Source organism: Anabrus simplex, chromosome 1 (genome assembly GCF_040414725.1).
Source record: "Anabrus simplex isolate iqAnaSimp1 chromosome 1, ASM4041472v1, whole genome shotgun sequence".
In the NCBI taxonomy this organism is placed as follows: domain Eukaryota; kingdom Metazoa; phylum Arthropoda; class Insecta; order Orthoptera; family Tettigoniidae; genus Anabrus; species Anabrus simplex.
In genome coordinates this window covers 1,614,877,686-1,614,898,494 of record NC_090265.1, presented here as the reverse complement: position 1 = coordinate 1,614,898,494, position 20,809 = coordinate 1,614,877,686, and the positions used below count along the sequence as shown (strand labels likewise).

Below are 20,809 nucleotides of genomic sequence, written 5' to 3'. Positions count from 1 at the left end.
TTGCTTCGCGTGTTCCTACATTTCTTCTGAAACCAAATTGATCTTCTCCCAACTCAGCTTCAACTTGTTTTTCCATTCTTCTGTAAATAATACGTGTTAAAATTTTGCAGGCATGACATACTAAACTAATAGTGCGGTAGTTTTCACACCTGTCAGCACCGGCTTTCTTGGGAATAGGTATAACAACATTCTGCCGAAAATCGGATGGGACTTCTCCTGTCTCATACATCTTGCACACTAAATGAAATAACCTTGCCATGCTGGTTTCTCCTAAGACAGTCAGTAATTCAGAGGGAATGCCATCAATTCCAGGTGCCTTGTTCCTATTGAGGTCGCTCACAGCTCTGTCAAACTCTGACCTCAAAATTGGGTCTCCCATTTCATCAGCATCAACAGCATCCTCATGTTCCAGAACCAAATTATCTACATCTTTACCTTGATACAACTGTTGGATATGCTCCTGCCATCTTTCTGCTTTGTCTTCTTTCTCTAGAAGTGGCATTCCATCTGAGCTCTTAATATTCATACACCTAGATTTCCTTTCTCCAAAGGTTTCCTTGATTTTCCTCTATGCAGCATCTACCTTTCCCAGGACCATACAGCCTTCGACATCCTTGCACTTCTCCTTCAGCCATTCTTCCTTAGCTACCTTGCACTTTCTATCCACTTGATTCTTTAATCGCCTGTATTCTTTTCTGCCCTCTTCATTTCTAGCATTCTTGTATTTTCGTCGTTCATCAATCAGGTTTAGTATCTCCTGAGTTATCCACTGATTCTTAGTTGATCTTTTCTTCCTTCCTAACATTTCTTCAGCAGCCCTACTGACTTCATTTTTCATGACTCTCCACTCATCTTCTATAGTGTTTCCTTCAGCCTTTTCATTTAGTCCTTGTGCAACATGTTCCTTGAAACAATCCCTCACACACTTTTCTTTCAACTTGTCTAGATCCCATCTTTTTGCATTCTTTCCTTTCTTCAATTTCTTCAACTTCAGATGGCATTTCATGACCAACAAGTTGTGGTCAGAGTCCACGTCTGCTCCTGGGAAAGTTTTGCAATCCAACACCTGGTTTCTGAATCTCTGCCTAATCATAATGAAGTCTATTTGATACCTTCCAGTGTCTCCAGGTCTCCTCCACGTATACAGCCGTCGTTTGTGGTGTTTGAACCAAGTATTGGCAAGGACTAAATTATGATCAGTGCAGAATTCAACCAGCCGACTTCCTCTTTCGTTCCTTTGTCCCAATCCAAATTCTCCTACTGTACTACCTTCTCTTCCTTGGCCTACCACTGCATTCCAGTCTCCCATCACAATTAGATTCTCATCACCTTTCACATATTGTATTAAATCTTCTATCTCCTCATATATTCTTTCGATTTCTTCATCATCCGCTGAACTAGTAGGCATATAGACCTGCACTATTGTGGTGGGCATTGGTTTGGTGTCTATCTTGACGACAATAATTCTTTCACTATGCTGGTCGTAGTAGCTTACCCGCTGCCCTATTTTCTTATTCATGATTAAACCAACTCCTGCATTTCCCCTGTTTGATTTTGTGTTGATAATTCGGTAGTCGCCTGACCAGAAATCTTTTTCTTCCTGCCAACGTACTTCACTTATACCAACTACATCTAACTTTAGCCTATCCATTTCCCTTTTCAGATTTTCTAACCTACCACAACGATTCAAACTTCTAACATTCCACGCTCCGACTCGCAGAATGTCAGTATCCATCTTCCTGATGATCGCCCCCTCTCGTGTAGTCCCCACCCGGAGATCCGAATGGGGGACTAGTTTACCTCCGGAATATTTTACCCGGGAGGAAGCCATCATCAGTACATCATTCATACAGAGAGAGCTGCATGTCCTCGGGAGTTAGGTACGGCTGTAGTTTCCCGTTGCTTTCAGCCGTGTAGCAGTATCAACACAGCTAAGCCATGTTGAGTATTATTACAAGGCCGTATCAGTCAATCATCTAGACTGCCGCCCTTGCAACTACCGAAAGGCTGCTACCACCCTTTCGATGAACCATTCGTTAGTCTGGTCTCTCAAAAGATACCCATCCGATATGGTTGCACCTGCGGCTCGGCTATCTGCATCATTGGGACACGCAAGCCTCCCCACCGCGGCAAGGTCACATGGTATCATACATAAGAGTTATTTTACATACCTCGGCGGTGTAATTTCTTGAGACGCACTAGCAACAAGTAAGGTGGCGAACAGTGTACAGAAGAGCTCTAACTTTTACCAAAAAGTAAAAACACTCCTCTGGGACCCCAAAGTACTAACAAAAGCAAAGCTGGTAATGTTCAATCAATACTTCATAATGATCTTAACCTAAGGTATCAAAAGATGCACCCTCACTAAGAAGTACTCATCCAGGTTACAGGCATCTGAGATGTTCCTGAGGCCCACAATTAAAAACAACAACAACAACAACAACAAATAAGAATAAGAATAATGACCAAGACACACGGGAGAAGGGTACCGCCTCCAAACCCGGAAATCCACAGAAAAATTATCTAATATTGCGGCAGACCTCAGGAAAAAAAAGGCTGAAATTTCATGGACATGTTAAGAGGCTTCCAGAAACTAGACTAACCCACCAAGTTCTTGAAAGAGTTGACTAAATGAAGAATTTTCCTTGGATACAACAAACAAAAGCAGACATGAAGAACGCACAAATTCTCTGTGAAGACATTTTGAATCAAAATATATACAGAAAGAAAATTGACAAGTGGGAAGTTACTCCAGAGAATGAAGTACCAAAAAGAGCAGGTACCAAGTGGACGGAAGAAAGGAAAAGGTTCTTTAGTCAACAGATGAAAGCATCCTGGATCCTCCGCAAACAAAATCATAAATAAAGCTTCGTGTGTTCCGAAAGGGACCATTCACGCATAATAATAGTAGTAGTAATAATAATAATAACAATAATAATAATAATAACAACAACAACAACATTATCATCATCATCATCATCATCATCATCATTTTACAGTTCCAGTTTCCCTGGTACTGTTGGGGAGCCTCTTCTGCTCTGCCTTACTGAGATATGGAAGACTAGAAAAGTATCAGAGTTCTCAGATTGATAATACCAATATTGTTGTTCCGTTATTGGACATTAATGAACAAGGGGAGTGTGTATGCGAGGATCTTCAAAAGGCAGAAGTATTTAGTCAGCAGTATGTAAAGATTGTTGGTTACAAGATAGAGGAGGTGTAATACTAAAGAAGTATTAAAATTTACCTATGATGGCAATGACATTTACAGTAAGATACAAAAGTTGAAAACTAGAAAAGCAGCTGGAATTGATAAGGTTTCGGGGGATATACTAAGGACAATAGGTTGGGATATAGTACCATATCTGAAGTACTTGTTTGATTATCGTTTGCATGAAGGAACTTTACCAAATGAGTGGAGAGTTGCTATAGTAGCCCACGTATATAAAAGAAAGGGTGATAGACATAAAGCTGAAAATTACAGGCCAGTCAGTTTGACATGCATTCTATGTAAGCTTTGGGAAAGCATTATTTGTGATTATATTAGACATATTTTTGAAATTAATAATTGGTTCGATAGAAGGCAGTTTGGGTTTAGGAAAGGTTATTCCACTGAAGCCCAACTTGTAGGATTCCAGCAAGGTATAGCAGATATCCTGGATTCAGGAGGTCAATTGGACTGTAATGCGATTGACTTATCTAAGGCATTTGATAGGGTAGATCATGGGAGACTAGTGGCAAAAATGAGTGCAATTGGACTTGACAGAAGAGTGACTGAATGGGTGGCTCGGTTTCTAGAAAATAGAACTCAGAGAATTAGAGTAGGTGAAGCTTTATCTGTCCCTGTAAAAATTAAGAGGGGAATTCCTCAAGACAATATTATTGGACCTTTATGTTTTCTTATATATATCAATGATATGTGTAAAGAAGTGGAATCAGAGATAAGGCTTTTTGCAGATGATGATATTCTGTACAGAGTAATAAATAATTTACAAGATTGTGAGCAACTGCAAAATGACCTCGATAATGTTGTGAGATGGACAGTAGGCAATGGTATGATGATAAAGTCAGGTTGTGAGTTTCACAAATAGGAAAAGTCCTCTCAGTTTTAATTACTGCATTGATGGGGTGAAAGTTCCCTTTGGGGATCATTGTAAGTATCTAGGTGTTAATATAAGGAAAGATCTTCATTGGGGTAATCACATAAATATGATTGTAAATAAAGGGTACAGATCTCTGCACATGGTTATGAGAGTATTTAGGGGTTGTAGTAAGGATGTAAAGGAGAGAGCATATTTGTCTCTGGTGCAACCCCAACTAGAGTATGGTTCCAGTGTATGGGACCCTTACCAGGATTACTTGATTCAGGAAGTGGAAAAAATCCAAAGAAAAGCAGCTCGATTTGTTCTAGGCGATTTCCGACAAAAGAGTAGTGTTACACAAATGTTGCAAAGTTTGGGCTGGGAAGACTTGAGAGAAAGGAGACGAGCTGCTCGACTAAGTGGTATGTCCGCCTAGCAATTCCAAATGGAAATTCTAAATTCCCATGGAGGGAATTAGATATTTTTCCACCAATAGAGCATATCAAAAACCAGATCAAAAATTAGATGTATGGCTTTTCAGGCGTTTGCTCTATTAACCAGCATTTCATCTTAGGTCTGACACTAGACTCATCAGAGTGGGATGTGTCAGACCCTACCCACTGATGCTGGGGTGTATGCAGGTGAATTTATCAGAAGCCTATTTATGAGGCACAGTCTGATAACTGCATACAGGAGATAAAACTCCACAATGGAATTAATGGCATTAATGGTATGATAAGTGGTATGTTCCGAGTTGTCAGTGGAGAGATGGCGTGGGAGGACATCAGTAGATGAATAAGTTTGGATGGTGTCTTTAAAAGTAGGAAAGATCACAATATGAAGATAAAGTTGGAATTCAAGAGGACAAATTGGGGCAAATATTTGTTTATAGGAAGGGGAGTTAGGGATTGGAATAACTGACCAAGGGATATGTTCAATAAATTTCCAATTTCTTTGCAATCATTTAAGAAAAGGCTAGGAAAACAACAGATAGGAAATCTGCCACCTGGGCGACTGCCCTAAATGCAGATCAGTAGTGATTGATTGATTATAAATTTTCCAGCTAACTCATTCCTTGTTGCCAGCGTTTTGCCCCAGTGTGCAACATTGGGCTCATCAGTTGGTAAATAGCACACCTACCAAGACGCATGGTTAGTGCATACCGTGGAGGCCACTGCGTAGGCCACTTTGAGCCAATGGCAGTGCCAATGCACCAAGAGAGACTTTGTCTCATTATTAAAAATTGATGCCTGCCTGGCAATCAGATGATCATGTTCTCATATTGGTCGAAATCAAACTCCTGAATTTCCATGCAAAAAGGCCTTACCTCCACTCAGTGAACTAATGCAAAAAATATTAATTGTAATGTCATCCCAATCTGCAGTGTTGCTGGTAGAAGCTAAAAAACCATTGCCGTCACTGCAATGACAATGGAACCTTTCCCCTTGTTCTTGGTTTCTCCTGCAAAGAGGATGTATTGAGAAACAATAGACACCACTGGGTTTGGAGCTGTATTGCTAGTTGCCTGAAAAAATCTAGCAAGTTTGAAGTATTTGAAATAGTGTATTTTATCCGACAGTTTCCATAGGCGTGCTGACATAGCAGTTAGCAGGAAGAAGAATATCGGCTTCTTTATCGATCCACCTGTAAGGTACAAAGAAGGAAACACACAAGCAGAAGAGGTTAATGCTGGAAAGAAGAGGCACTATGAACCATACTTCAAATACCCAGAAATACAACATCCTGTTTTAAAATTGATTGGTGACTGGGCTGTTGTGAAGTGTGATAATCTAAATTTTTCATGAAGTTGCAGTTTTGGAATTAGTATGTTGGAACTAGAAGAAATTGCCACTAACATTCTCAGGACTCTCTCAAATTGTTAATCACCATTTTTATAGTACAATAAATTACAAATATATAAATGTTTCAAAGCTGCCTTTTTAGGGGAATCTTGAAAAAATATTAAATCATAAGACAGAATAAATAGACTAAAGAACCTTGCCTTCACTGGCTCCACAGGTGAGTGACTACAAAGTTTGTCCTATTTAAAAGGAAGTCTCTGTCCAGTAGGGACAGACACTTTAATTCAAAATATTAAAATATTGTTTGAAAAATGAATTATGAGGCTGTACTTCACCATAACCAGCTACCCTTTCAGGATTTCTCTCTCTATTATTATTAGTGGGCATGATTTATGCAGTGGCTTAGCTGGTGGCTTTACACCCAGACAACCAAGAACTGAATAGTGCAAGATCCTATGGTTAAATTTGTACATGGAAAATAGTGTGGCATATGAAAGGGCTTCCAGCCTTAAAACCCTAATTAAAACCCCAAATTAAACAGGGTGGTTCCAGCAACTCCAGAAATAACTCCATAATCTCCTACAACAGTAGACTTCTACAGCTAAGTTCATACTCATCCTTAATTGTGGAAGACAAGCACAGATTGTTTTACTCTTCCCAGTGATGAATTTTAGCATAAATTGAAACTGTGTTCTTATTAATTTTAAATCAAGTAAAGTATCACTTACCTGAGTACGAGCAAAACGATTCAAAAAATGAGAAGTTCTTGGTCGTGATCTCAAGAAGCTGTTGATTTGAAATGCAACAACAGGCCTTGGATATAATCTTAATGTTCGAGTATGTTCTGTGAAGTTCGCTAATAGATTCTGAGAGTTGAAAAATCTAACCTGCAATGATACAAAACATAGTACAGTTACTTTATGGTTTAGCAGGAAGGTATCATTTTACATTCTAATTTGCAGAAGAATGGCCTTTTTTAAATCACTCAGTATTAACTGCATATCACTAGAAAAGAAAGAATATCAACAGGTCTAAGCCTCTTAACCATCATCAAGTGAGTTAGATCCCATCAGTAAACTTAGAGAACATTTCCCTATTCTAATAAATTCCTCCATAGCCTGTTTCCAGTTTCAATTGGGTCAGGAATGGAAAGAATGAAGCCTTCATCTAGTAGTGAGGATAAAAACTGTGCCAGCTGCCGAAGCCTGTCGCACTCCTCTGGGGCAATGATTAATGACTGACAGATGAAATGGAATTATTTTGGAGAGTGTTGCTGGAATGAAGGATGACAGGGAAAACCAGAGTACCCAGAGAAAAACCTGTCCCGCCTTCACTTTGTCCAGCATGAATATTATGAAATGACCAGGATTTGAACCATAGAACCCAGCGGTGAGAGGCCAGCATGCTGCCGCCTAAGCCATGGAGGCACCTACCTATTCTATTAAAGAGGTTAAATGAGATTATTTGTAGAACATACATACATACATACATACATACATACATACATACATACATACATACATACATACATACATACATACATACATACATACATACATACATACATACATACATACATACATACATACATACATACATACATACATACATACATACATACATACATACATACATACATGCATGCATACATACATACATACATACATACATACATACATACATACATACATACATACATACATACATACATACATACATACATACATACATACATCACTATAGACCTTTATGCCTTTCAGCAATCAGTCTGCAAGCCTCTGTGAATTTACTAAACATTGCCACAATCCTCTATTTGCAAATAGTGCTGTGGCCTCATTTAGTTCTATACCTTGTATCTGTAAATCATTAGAAACTGAGTCTAACCATCATTGCCATGGTCTCCCTCTACTTCTCTTACCCTCCATAACAGAGTCCATTATTCTCCTAGGTAACCTATCCTCTTCCATTCGCCTCACGTGACCTCACCACCAAAGCCGATTTATACGTATAACTTTATCCGTTGAGTTCATTCCTAACTTAGCCTTTATCTCCTCATTCTGGGTACTGTCCTGCCATTGTTCCCACCTGTTTGTACCGGCAATAATTCCCGCTACTTTCATGTCTGTTACTTCTAACTTATGAATAAGATATCCTGAGTCCACCCAGCTTTTGCTCCTGTAAAACAAAGCTGGTCTGAAAACAGACCGATATAAAGATGGTACCATCTGGGAGCTGATTTCCTTCTTATAGAATGCTGTTGATCGCAACTGCGAGCTCACTGCATTAGCTGCTTTACTGCATCCTGATTCAATCTCACTATATTACCATCCTGGGAGAACACACATCCCAAATACTTGAAATTATCAACCTGTTCCAGTTTTGTATCATCAATTTGACATTCTGTTCTCTTGGATTTCATACCTATTGACATCAACTTTGTCTTCGAAAGGCTAATTTTCATACCATACTCACTGCAGCTATTTTCAAGTTCCTAGATATTAGACTGCAGTCTTTCGGCACAATCTGCCATTAAGACCAAGTCGTTAGCATAGGCCAGACTGCTTACTACATTTCCATCTAACTGAATCCCTCCCCGTCACTTTATACCTTTCAGCAGATGATCCATGTAAACTACGAACAACAAAGGTGAAAGATTACAGCCTTGTCTAACCCCTGTAAGTACCCTGAACCAAGAATATATAAAATATTACCATACATGCATAGCGAAGTTTGCTCCTCATGCTTTATCAATGGCTCAGAGGAACAAATTCAAAGCAGGAAAGCACTAACTTAGGTAGATTCAAGTTTCTCAAAAGGAAAGTCATTAAGATGGTTTACACTTCCATAGCTTAGAAAATGAGATGGGGTTGTCTTAGATTTATGTCATATAAAAAAGAAAAAAATGCTCTGAAAACTTAGACATTAACATTGAGGTTTCTTGCTTTCTCAGGAGAAATCAAGACTATCCTCTATCATAAATTAATCCCATTTAGCCTGTAATACAGGAATAAGATGTCTGCCCTATTCTCTGCAAATTTACAATATGAATATAGAATAAATAGATTAAATAACCTTGGCTGCACTAGCTCCACAGGTGAGCGACCACACTGTTTGCCCTATTTAAAAGGAAGTTTTTGTCCTATAGGGATAATATGGATGATTCTCAAAGGTTTAAGAATTCAAGTTCAGACTGATGATAAATCTGTAAGATCATCTAATAGTGCAGTTTAAGCCATACATAGAAAGGTAGGAAGATTAATAGGAACAACATTAGGATAATCACGATAGGTAGATAGATAGATAGATATCAAAGAAATCCACTTGTTCCCGGATGCCTTCACTCTGTCTGCCACAGCGAAGATCCTGTTGGTAAGTCTACAGGGGTTCATGCGGGTTAAGTGCCCTTAGATGACCAGGCACTTTTTCTTATGCAAGTAACTATGTCTTTCTGATGTTAGTATAGTTCATCGTTGTGCCGTATTTTGTAGGTGCTTCCCTCTTCTCTTATGGGTCCCAGTATTCTCCTCAAGATTTTCCTTTCTTTAAATAAATAATAATGTTATTTGCTTTACGTCCCACTAACTACTTTTACAGTTTTTGGAGACGCCAAGGTGCCAGAATTTTTTCCCGCAGGAGTTCTTTTACATGCCAGTAAGTCTACCGACATGAGGCTGATGTATCTGAGCACCTTCATATACCACCAGACTGAGCCAGGATCGAACCTGCCAAGTTGGGGTCAGAAGGCCAGTGCCTCAACCGTCTGAGCCACTCAGCCCGGCTTTCCTTTCTTTCAGTTCTAGTTTCCTGAGAGAGCTTTTCCTGATCATCATGAGACACTCAGAGGCATAGAGAACAGACGGTTTTACTATCGCATTATAGTGCCTGAGTTTGATGTTCTTGGAGAGGTACTTTGATGCGTAGATGCTTGTGCAGGAGTGGTAGGCCCTCTCAAACTTGGTGCACCTGGTGTCTATGGCTAGATTCTCACTCTGGTTTGCAGAGATCCACTCTCCTAGGTACTTAATCACCAGCACCTTTCTGATGGTGGTGTCTTCTAGTGGTATTGTGTAAGGGGCTTCTTTAATATTGATCATGAATTCCATCTTCCTTATGTTAATCTTCAAGCCAGCCCTAGGCACTACAATATGAAGGCTCTACAGGTGGTGGGTTGCCTCCTTTATTCTGTCAGTTAGTATGGTGAGATTGTGGGCAAAGAATAAGCATGAGAACATTAAGGTTATCTTTCTTGTACCCTAGCTTCAGTCCTGCTTCTGGGGGTAATGTTGTTGTCCATTCCCTTTTGATCTTCTCCATGATACAGTTGAAGGGAATGCAAGAGAGTCCATCTTCCGCCTGACTGCTGTCCTGATGGAGAACTTGACCTTGAAAGTGGTGTCCTTCAAGGTGGCCTGGACTAATTTTAAGGTCTTCTCATCAAGGCCAAGTTCCCACAGGGTGAAGAAAAGGGTCTCTCTGTCCACTGAGTCATATGCTTTCTGGAAATCTACTAAGACAACTACCCAGGGATGTCCCCTTCAACTCTTATAGGTGAGGATGGTCTTAAGATTTTGTATCTGTTCCAGGCAAGATCTACTAGCCCAGAAACCAGCCTGATATTTACCTAATTGAGAGTCTAGTTGGCTGGTGACTAGCCAGCAGGGCTTCAGAAAGATTCTTGTAGGTGATCAGTAATAAGGAGATACCTCTGTAATTATTGAGATCTGTCTTGCTTCCCTTCTCGTGGAGTGGGTGTATCACAGCTGACATCCATCCTTCCAGTAAGGTTTCTGTTGTCCATATATCTTTTAAGATCTGATGGATGCTATGCAGGGACTCAACTACTATTGTTACTACACTAGTAATATAAAATATGAAAATAATTCCTACACTACTATAATGAACTAAATGGCCTATAGAAAAATCTAATATACTACACAACATTAAAAATATAAAATTTCTAGCCGATGTACCCGTGCTTCGCAACGGAATTCTAGAGTACACGTTGTGAGCAAGATTGTATTAAATTGCATAGCTCTTAACGTTACCCTAGAAACGCGATGGGGAAGTCACCAAACATCTTTTCTCATATGAAGACTGAGTTAGGGAATTTTCGTTGTAATGGTAGATCCGCTTGCATACCATCAGCCATAATCAGGTTGGGGAGTTTTCATTATAATGGCAGACATTCACTCTCCACCTGCCTTTTTACATCCTCAGAAAGACTGTCTTAGTGGTTTTCCCAACTGAAACGAACATACATTACAATGACGTAAGTAGGAATGGCGCGACTAAAAGCAATGCTTTCATATGAAATACTTGATCAAATTAAACACCACACTTTTTCTTACTTTTAATGAACTGGACTACACTGCCGATCTAACAGTCCACAGTTCCAGAGCTGGAATGACCAAGCCGCAGACAGCCGTGATTCATGAACACTCTTTGTCATTTTTCGGCGGGCAGAGGGTCAAATAGTGGAGGATCCCAGGGCAAATCTATGCCCTTTTACTAATCTGTTTCTTAGGAGTACTCGATAAGTGGGAAAATATCAATTCACTACACTGGCGGCGGAAAAATCTATCTGACATGGAGGCAAATTTTTCCTCCAAGCCAGAGGAGAAACCCCCTCTTCAGTGAAAATTTGGAATTAAATGAATGTAGAATTTAATAAAAGTGAAGAGGAAGAAGCTTTTCTTATGAAACGGCTCTTTTCACAGTTGAATTTTGAGTTATTAAGTGATTTGTAGTGCTATAATTTGGAATAGGTCTAAATAGTTATTCTAGACCGGGTCATACTACTACTACTACTATTACTAAGTCAGCCTCTGCCTTAAGTATGCACAATGCTCATTCAAAACAGCGCGTCAGAGTAGGGATCGAATAACTGGAATACCGTACTATGAAGAAACAGTGTGTTATGTACCAGCTGTATCAGAAAATGTATGAACCAGAGGAATGGCATGCTAAAGAAGAAAGTTTTATAACTCCCCGGCTATTTCCCAACAATATTCAGTCAGGCTTGTGTACTCGGTACCCAGTAGTAATCCCATCTATCGGAGTTGTGAGGCAGCATAAGGGACAAATAACATCACAACAAACAATGGTCAATGTAATGATATTGTTGATCAATGTTATGCGCTTTCGATATTGTAGGCCTTCACATTAAGTTTTCCTCCGACTCTGAAATACCACTCATCATAGTCGGTAATGTAAAACTGAATAAAACATAAATGATCGGAAATTGTATTCTCTGTAACTTTTGTTATCTAGCACTTTTCGATAGGACCAAAAACATAGGTATTTAAAAATCAAAATTTAGGCACCTTCCCCTAAACTACAATTTCATCCAGGGTGAATAAAATTGCTTATAGCTTAGACTGTATTTTCTTATTCCCCGACTCTATATACTGATTTTCATTAAATTCCGTCAACCCATTTTCTCGTGGCTAGGCATTGTTATGGACTTAGCAACAAAATTACAAATTCATGAATATCTGTGTTATCATAGCTGGTATGGTAAAAATGTATAAGACATAAATGGTCGGAAATTTAATTCTATAAAACTTTGGTTATGTTGTATTTATCGATACCATCACTAATAATACAAATATTTGACAATTAAATGTTAGGCCTTCCCCTAAACTACCATTTCATTGAGCATGAATAAAATAATGTATAGCCTATATTATAGTGGCTCATTCTCCGACTTTGTATACCAGTTTTCAATGAGATAGGACCACTAATGACGTAAATATTTAAGAATTAAATTTTAGGGCTTCCCCTAAACTACCATTTCACTAGCCTAGGTTGTAGCAACTTATTCTCTGACATCGCATACCAATTTTTATCAAGATAGGACTACTAATAACGTAAATATTTGAAAATTAAATTTTAGGCCTTCGCCTAAACTACCATTTCTAAGAGCGTGAGTAAAATTATTTATGGCTTAGATTGTAGCGGTTTATTCCCCGACTTCACATACTGATTTTCATTAAATTCTGTTTAGCCGTTTTCTAGTGATGCGTGTACATACATACATACATACATACATACATACATACATACATACATACATACATACATACATACATACATACATACAGACAGACAGACAGACAGAAATTACGGAAAAGTAAGAAGTTCATTTCCTTGTTACTGTGGACATGACCAATACAGAAATACCATCCTTTTCAAATTCTGAGCAATGTACAGACAAAAACTTATTTTATATATATATATATATATATATAGACATACTGCTTTGTGAATACAATGATGACATAATACCTATGGAGAAATTAACAGAAATAATAACAATATTATTAATAGAGTAGGCGCTCGCCAATCAGACATATCTTAGACCATTAAGTTGTCCGATTAATGGAAGTGTCCAACTATTAGAAGTAATCCAAAATATCAGAGTCTGGCATTCAAAAACACACAATTTGATTAGGCTATAGAGTTTAGTATAAATTAGGGTTACATTTATTGAAAAACTATACTTTTAAAATTAAGTAAAATAATAATATGTATTATTTGTATGTACTGTTCTCACGTGTTTTAATTTTACTGTAAATTTAAAAACTTATCTATTGTAGATTGTTTCTTCCCTTTATACGTTTATACATTTTTCAACTTTCATAATGCAGTTAAAGTGCTCATTGCTGTGGAGTTTTCTTCTCCCCATTTGATACAGTTTTCGATGGCAGAGAGCGCATCTTCAGTTTTTACACTTGTCTTTGGTAACACCTCGAATGAGTCTTCAGCTTCTTCTCGGTTTGCTATAATTTCGTCATCAGCTATTGCCTCTTGAAAGTCAATATTTTCATCACACCAATCTTGAATGTCGACTCGTTGAAGCTCAGTGTCTTGGGCCTACATTACTGCTGACTATCAGGTCTGCTAATGGCTTTAAATCTTCTGGATAAAAAGAATCTTGCCCTTCTTCAGCTGAGTCCAGTGAAGGCCATCATTATGGCTAACAGCCTTAAGCAAAGTCTTTTTTTTTTTTTTTGACCTCTTTTTCACCATTTCAATTATGTTTTGGTCCATTGGTTGTAACAGGGGAGTGCAGTTTGGAGGCATAAAAAGAGCCTTAATGCGTCAATTTTTTGATATTAACACGTCATTTGGTCCATGCCCTGGTGCATTATCAGAGACAAGTAGCACCTTTTCAGGTAAATTTCTTTTTTTTGAGAAACGAGCGTACTTGGGGTACAAAATCGGTATGGAACCATTCATGGAAGATTTCTTTTGTCATCCATGCCTTATTTTGACCTTTATAAGTGACAGGCAAATTTACATTTTTAAATGACTGCAGATTCTTAGCCTTAACAAGAGCCAAAAGTTTCAATTTGTGTGTTCCTGTGTCATTTGAGCAAGGTAAAATGGTTATTCGGTCTTTTGGAACTTTGAAACCAGGTGCACAAGCTTCATTTTGATGAACATAATTTTTTTCATGGCAATAATTTCCAAAACAATCCACTTTCATCTGCATTATACACTTGGTCACCTGTAAGACCTACTTCATCTACATGCTCTAGAAAAAGTTAATAAATGGCTCTACAGCTGCATCGTCACTAGACAATTTTTCTCTGGTCACCATCAACAGACGAACACCATACCGCACTTTAAATTTTGCTTTAAAATCATCTTTTCCATGTATTTTGTTACAAAAAATTAAAGATTTTTCTTTCAACAATTCAGCATTTATCGGGGTGTGACGAGCACGTTCTTTTATAAACCAAGAGTAAAGTGCTTCTTCCATCTTAGAAAATTCACCTGCTTTCACAGTTTGCCATAAAGAAGAACCACCTTCAGCATCTTTTACGAACTTCTCAATGTTCTCTCTGCTACTCTTGATCGAGTAGATGGTAGTGCGTGGAATATTATGTGTTCAAGCTATGTTAGCAACCTTCTCTCCCTTGTCCAACTTTCTTAAAATTTCCATTTTAACCCTCAGTGTTAGAGTCTCATGTTTCCATTTGACCGTTGACATTTCACAAAAATCTACTTTAACTGTACACTATATTGTACTTTTATTTATGTAAACTCCTGTTAACACTAAGTACACTGAACTAAACTGTAAAACTTACAATCACTTAACAGTTAAGTACACATGCGTTAAGGTTATGATGCTACACTTTGCTAGGACTGACTGACACTGCCTAATAATAACCTATCTGTAGTGGTACCAAGCAACAGGAGTAATAGAGGAGGAGTGCAATGAACTTGTTTTTGTCCGATTACCGAGCGGTCACCCATCAAAACCGTCTGACTATACAGCTGACCATTCCCACACGAAAAGCGTTCAAAATGTCCGATTACTGGAAATGTCGGACTATTGAACGCCCGATTAGCGAGCACCTACTGTAATAATATATTGATCAGACAGATCATTCAATCACTTAAGAACAATAAAGCACCAGGTGAGGACTCAATAGTTGCTGAGCTTTGGAAGTATGTAGGTGATAAAGCAGTTGACAAGCTTACGGATATCATCCGGGAACTTTGGGAAACAGAGAAACTGCAAAGTGACTGGACATCGGCCCTTATTCACCCCCTGCACAAGAAAGGTGACAAAGCAAATGTAAACAACTATCTAGTTTATTTTCCGGGTGGAAGCTTCACCTCTAAGGTAAACAACTATCGTGGCATATCACTCTTCTCGATAACATACAGGATTCTTGCGAAAGCACTTCAAACGAGAGCTGAAGCACAGCTAGATCAGCAACTGGGAGAATACCAAGGAAGGTTTAGGAAAGGGCAATCTTGTGTTGAGCAAATCATGAATCTAAAATCAATTCTATCATACATGAAACTGAGAAGTAAGAAATTCGTAGTGACTTTCGTTGGCTTCAAGAAGGCTTATGACTCGCTGGATCGAAGTACCCTGATCCAGGTTCTAAAAGAATTGGGTTTAGATAATAAGACAACAACAATCATTCAGAAAACCCTGTTAGACACGACCTCCAAAGTGAAATTCAGGGGAGAGATTTTGGAACCCTTTGAAATACGGATAGGAGTAAGGCAGCAAGATGGGCTCTCACCTCTGCTATTCAACTGTTTTCACGAGAAAATTATTTGCGAGTGGCGTAAAGAATTGTGTAAGGAAAGTGTAGAGAATGGGGTTAGACTAGGTTGTAAGAACAAGGACCTGACGATGGACTGTTTAGCCTTCGCAGTTGACCTTGCAATTCTCTCTAATTCTCTAGACATGGCCACACAACCAATCAGTCAACTACAGATGCAAGCAGCAAAGGCAGGGCTTCAGATTTCATTTGAGAACACACAGTTCATAACAAACATCGAGTCAGCACCCAGAAGGCACAGAAATTCAAATACCTGGGTGAGTGGATAGTGCTCAACATTAGTGAAAAGTAAGCTTTCGTGTTAAGGATCAACAAAATGGAAATGGCCTACCATCTAACCAAAGACACCTACAATATATGATCAGTGTCCTTCAAGGCCAAACTCAGGCACTACTGTACCGTTATTCAACCGGAGGCACTATTTGCATCAGAATGCCTTGTGATGAATAAGAAAGGCCTGGCAGAACAACTGGAAGCCAAAGAGAGGAAGATTTTAAGAAAGATCTTGGGCCCGGTCAAAGAACAAGGAGAGTACAGAAGACGATACAACAATGAACTGTACCTATATGCAGAGAAGATAACGGACACCGTACGCAAAAGGAGAATCTCTTTGTATGGCCACTTGACATGAATGAACTCCAGAAGATTGTCCATTTGAATCTGTGCCACTTTGCGGGAAAGAAAACCAAAGGAATCTGGTTTATAGAGGTGGAAAAAGACCTAAAAGAACTGGGGATCCCATATGGGGACATCTTGGAACATGACTCTTTGAAGAAGAAATTTGGGGAAGGACAGAGTTATCAGCCAAAACCCAAAATGAAAACTGACAAGAAGTGGACCGAAGAATGGAGGGATGCTCACTGAAGAAGAATGCAGGAACACTGGGCAAATGTGATAGATAATAGGAGAAAGCAGTTAAAATAGTGTGTTCTATAGAAGACCGAAATGAGAATAAAAAGAAGAGTGATGATGATGATGATGATGATAAGAAGTGTAGAACACAGAAGAAGCAGAAGAAGAATAACAACAAAATGAAGCCGACGACCTGCTGCCATTCAACGAGTTTATCCCATAGAGATATTTTGAACGCGTTCATATTGTGCTGCATTTTTTAAGATGAATATTATTTAATCGTCACACGCGTCATTTACTGCAAGCTTGGTGTGTCTACATTTAGCGGAGCGAGCCAGCATGGAGTGCAAACAGCTGCGAGTGACGTAGGTGCAGGAGCGAGATAGGCTACCCGCCCGCTCAGCCATGTGCCACACGACGTGGACTAGCGCTCCAGAATAAACGTCACACCTTCCAGAAATTTCAATTTGAAAATTTTCAAAAACTTCTGTGATAATGGTCGTATCAGCTCAAGAGATACATCACTTTGTAGGGAATTATGTGAACGTCTACCATAGCAAGTTTCAAGAAAATCCACTGAGGGATTCTCATGTTATTCCACTTCTTAAGAATCACGACATCTGATGATGTATGAGCTCCAATCGTATATAAGACGAGCCAGCTAAGCAGTAGATACCAGTCACAGCTGGGAGTTCTGATGTGTCAGACTCACCACGCTATGTCGTAATTCTGTTCATCGGAACATAGTACTGTTCAGAATCTATCTTAAATTCTGCGAGTGAAATGAACTTAGGTTCTACAAGTAAATCGGACTTAGAATTTGTGTGCAAGTAGGGACTTTGATATTTGTTAAGTGCAAGTAGGGACTTTGATATTTGTTTAGTCTTAAAAAAATTTCAACGGAATGTGGAACTTAGATTTCCCATCATCAAGTGTTATAAATTTGCTAAAGGACTTTGATATTTTTCAATGGATTGTGGAACTTAGATTTCTCATGATCCAGTGTTGTACATGTGCTAATTATTTCAAAGTGACACACTGCAACATTATGTCTGTGGTGCTTTTCTGAGAGTGTGTCTAGTTTGAAACTCAGTTTAATTTATTTCATTTGCTACGCAAAGGTGATCTTGAAAGTGCTTAAACTGTTTCGCTATATTAATACAAGTGTTTGCCTATTGCACAGTTCAATACTCGAGTGCTCCGATACAGGTGATTGATTCTGTGTTGAAGTGAATGGTAATCAATTCAAAATGGATTGAATTTATAACTGTACATCATAATTTCTAAACTTTATTCTTTCATAAGAATACTCTAGTGCTCCGATACAGGTGATTGATTCTGTGTTGAAGTGAACGGTAATCAATTCAAACTGGATTGAATTTATAACTGTACATAATAATATCCTAACTTTATTATTTCATAAGAGTGATTAACAATTTATCAGTTCATCGTTAATAGCAGTGTCCAATGCATAAACTCTTGAGCAGTTATATTTTGTGTCAAGTGCAACATTATTTACTGTGGAAAGCCACCTCGAACAATGCACAATACGTGAACAAGCTTTAGTTTCATTATTTCCAGACACCAATAGCCATGAACTGTGATTTATTTTTTCCTTTCTTAATTCGATGCTACTCGCACCTTCAATTTCTTATATGACATTTAAATTCTGCTATCTACAAGTGACAAGTAAAGTTGTGACTACTTCAAACTTTGTTTTATGTCAATATTAAAGTCAATCTTTGGTGCCGAATAAATGTGTTGGGGGATTGTGTAAATGTGGACACTCATATGAGTAAATCAAAAGTGATTACACCGCGGCAAGATCGTCCGAGAGTTTCGAGATTGTCTAGAGCTTCAGGTACGAGATCTGACTTCGACCCGCATGTCGGACGAACCTGGGTGTTCCAGCTCCATTCCATGGTGATGAAAGGACCCTGCAGAACGGATTCGATTCCATAGTGACAAGGAGACCTGGGAGTACGAGGTTATCTGGTAGGCGATTCTGAAGACGACAAATATCTACACCAAGGTGATATGCAATTCAACCTGCATTTAATTTGAATAAACTAATTTCTTTAAAGAAATCTCAATTTTCTTGTAGATAGGACCTATCCTCCTGTACCAAATCCTAGCTAACTTTCACCTAGGATTGCCATGAGAAACATCTTGTGTGCTTTTAAAATCAACAGTAGTGTCAGGCTATATTTTACTGGTACAATATAAAACTTCCATGGTTTGATATCCCTCTGATCTGTAGTGGAAGGAGGTTCCATTCATGGGTCGCCACAACAGTGAAAGAGTTGTTGTAGGTTGAGGAGTTATCTTTAGGCATAGCAAGCAATAGTATGTTCAGCACTCTGGTAATTTTATCATGACGTTCTGAAAGGCTGTGAAATAGTTCATATATGTAAGTTGGGCATTTTAAGGTAAGAGTTCAGTGCAATATTGTCAAGGTATATAATGTACATTTGTCTTTAAGCTGCAGCCATCTGAGGTCAACATAAGACTGGGTAACACGATCAGAAAATTTCAAGTTGCATACAAATCTCACACATGTGGTCTGTTGTTTTTTTCTTTTTCTTTTCTTTTTTTTTTTCTGCGACTTTGTAAACTGCAGCACAGTAGTCAGGTATTGGAAAGAGTTTATATTGAACCCAAAAATACATTTAAATTTTTTACACTATGGCACAAAGGCAAAACCCGGTTTTGAAATCACAGGTCAGCATCAGAAGAGGGAGCAATAAAAAGGAAGTCAAGGGCAACAAATAAAAACATGAAAGGACAAGGACAGTCTCCACATTCAAATAGAGAGGCTACAACCTTATCAGTCCCAATAATTTTACTTCAATTTCTTCTCAGCTCCTGATAAAGATTGAAATGAGACTTGGGTGAGTAACTGCTATGGTCTGCGATTTGTCCAGGTTTAATGGAAGTCCATGCTGGGAAGACCAGTTACTTATTTCTTCAAGACCCACGTTCATTTGTTCGATTGGTTTTGAAACGTTGCTTGTTCTTTGTGGATGTATAATTGTATATTGTCGATATAAATATGATATTTACATTGTGCAAGTTGTTTAACTGGGTCATTGGTAAAGACTGAAATTAGCAAATGAGCGAGGTTGACCATTTATATGTTGCCATGATTTATAACTGTTAAGTTCTTTGGTCTGCCAAACTAAAAGCCATACGCCATTTCATTTTATTTATTTTTTTGTTTCTTGTTTTTAGAAAATTCACTTAAGGGGATTGTAAAAGGACTGAAAAATGGGTGAATTCTTTTTATGAGGATACTTATAACTCAAAAACTAAAGATGTTACTGACATAAAAATTTGTGTTTGGAGTCTTCCTTAAAAATAAGAAACACATATTTTTTGTTTTGTTTAGAAAAATGGTGGGTGAAAAGAAGAAGAAAGTATTACATTATTTTTATGAGGATACTTATACATCGAATACTGAAGATGTTAGAGTGAAAATTTGTATTTGGAATCTCCTTTAAAAACAAAGAAATACATATTCTTTTTTCATTAAATCCAATTAAGGTGAGGGGGAATGAAATGAAAAATGTGTTGAATTTTTCGTATGAGGATACTTATTTCAAGAATGAAGGATGTTATAGACAAGAAAATTGGTATTTGGAATCTCCTTTAAAAATAAACACGGTTTTTATTGGGGGAGGTGGAATCAACTTAAGGGGAGTGTAAAAAAAGTTTAATTCTTTTTATAAGGATACAAATAAGAAGTGGACTTAAAACAATACACCCCTAAAGGGTTTTGACTGGGAGAGTGAGGAATGATTATAAAAAAAATATGTATTTATGTAAAACCGTTTGAATTACAAAGCTAAAATTTCAAATGATATCCAAGTAGCAGAAGGTCTGAAACAAATTTAACCCCTCAGAAAGTTAAATGGTGGTTAAGATCTGAAAACAAATGTATTCATTCCTTCCTCTGAAAGGGTTTAATGTACAAAGATAAAAT

The 20,809-nt window shown here is 38.2% G+C and overlaps 1 protein-coding gene across 1 annotated transcript in view; it reads right to left on the bottom strand.

The window, feature by feature from the left end:
- Positions 1-20,809, bottom strand: part of Rab3-GEF (Rab3 GDP-GTP exchange factor) — a 517,470-nt gene that overhangs the window by 332,212 nt on the left and 164,449 nt on the right. Inside the window, exon 15 of the mRNA XM_068226364.1 lies at positions 6,613-6,771. Within this exon, the coding sequence (XP_068082465.1) occupies positions 6,613-6,771 (159 nt within the window). The remainder of the gene's footprint in view (positions 1-6,612; positions 6,772-20,809) is intronic.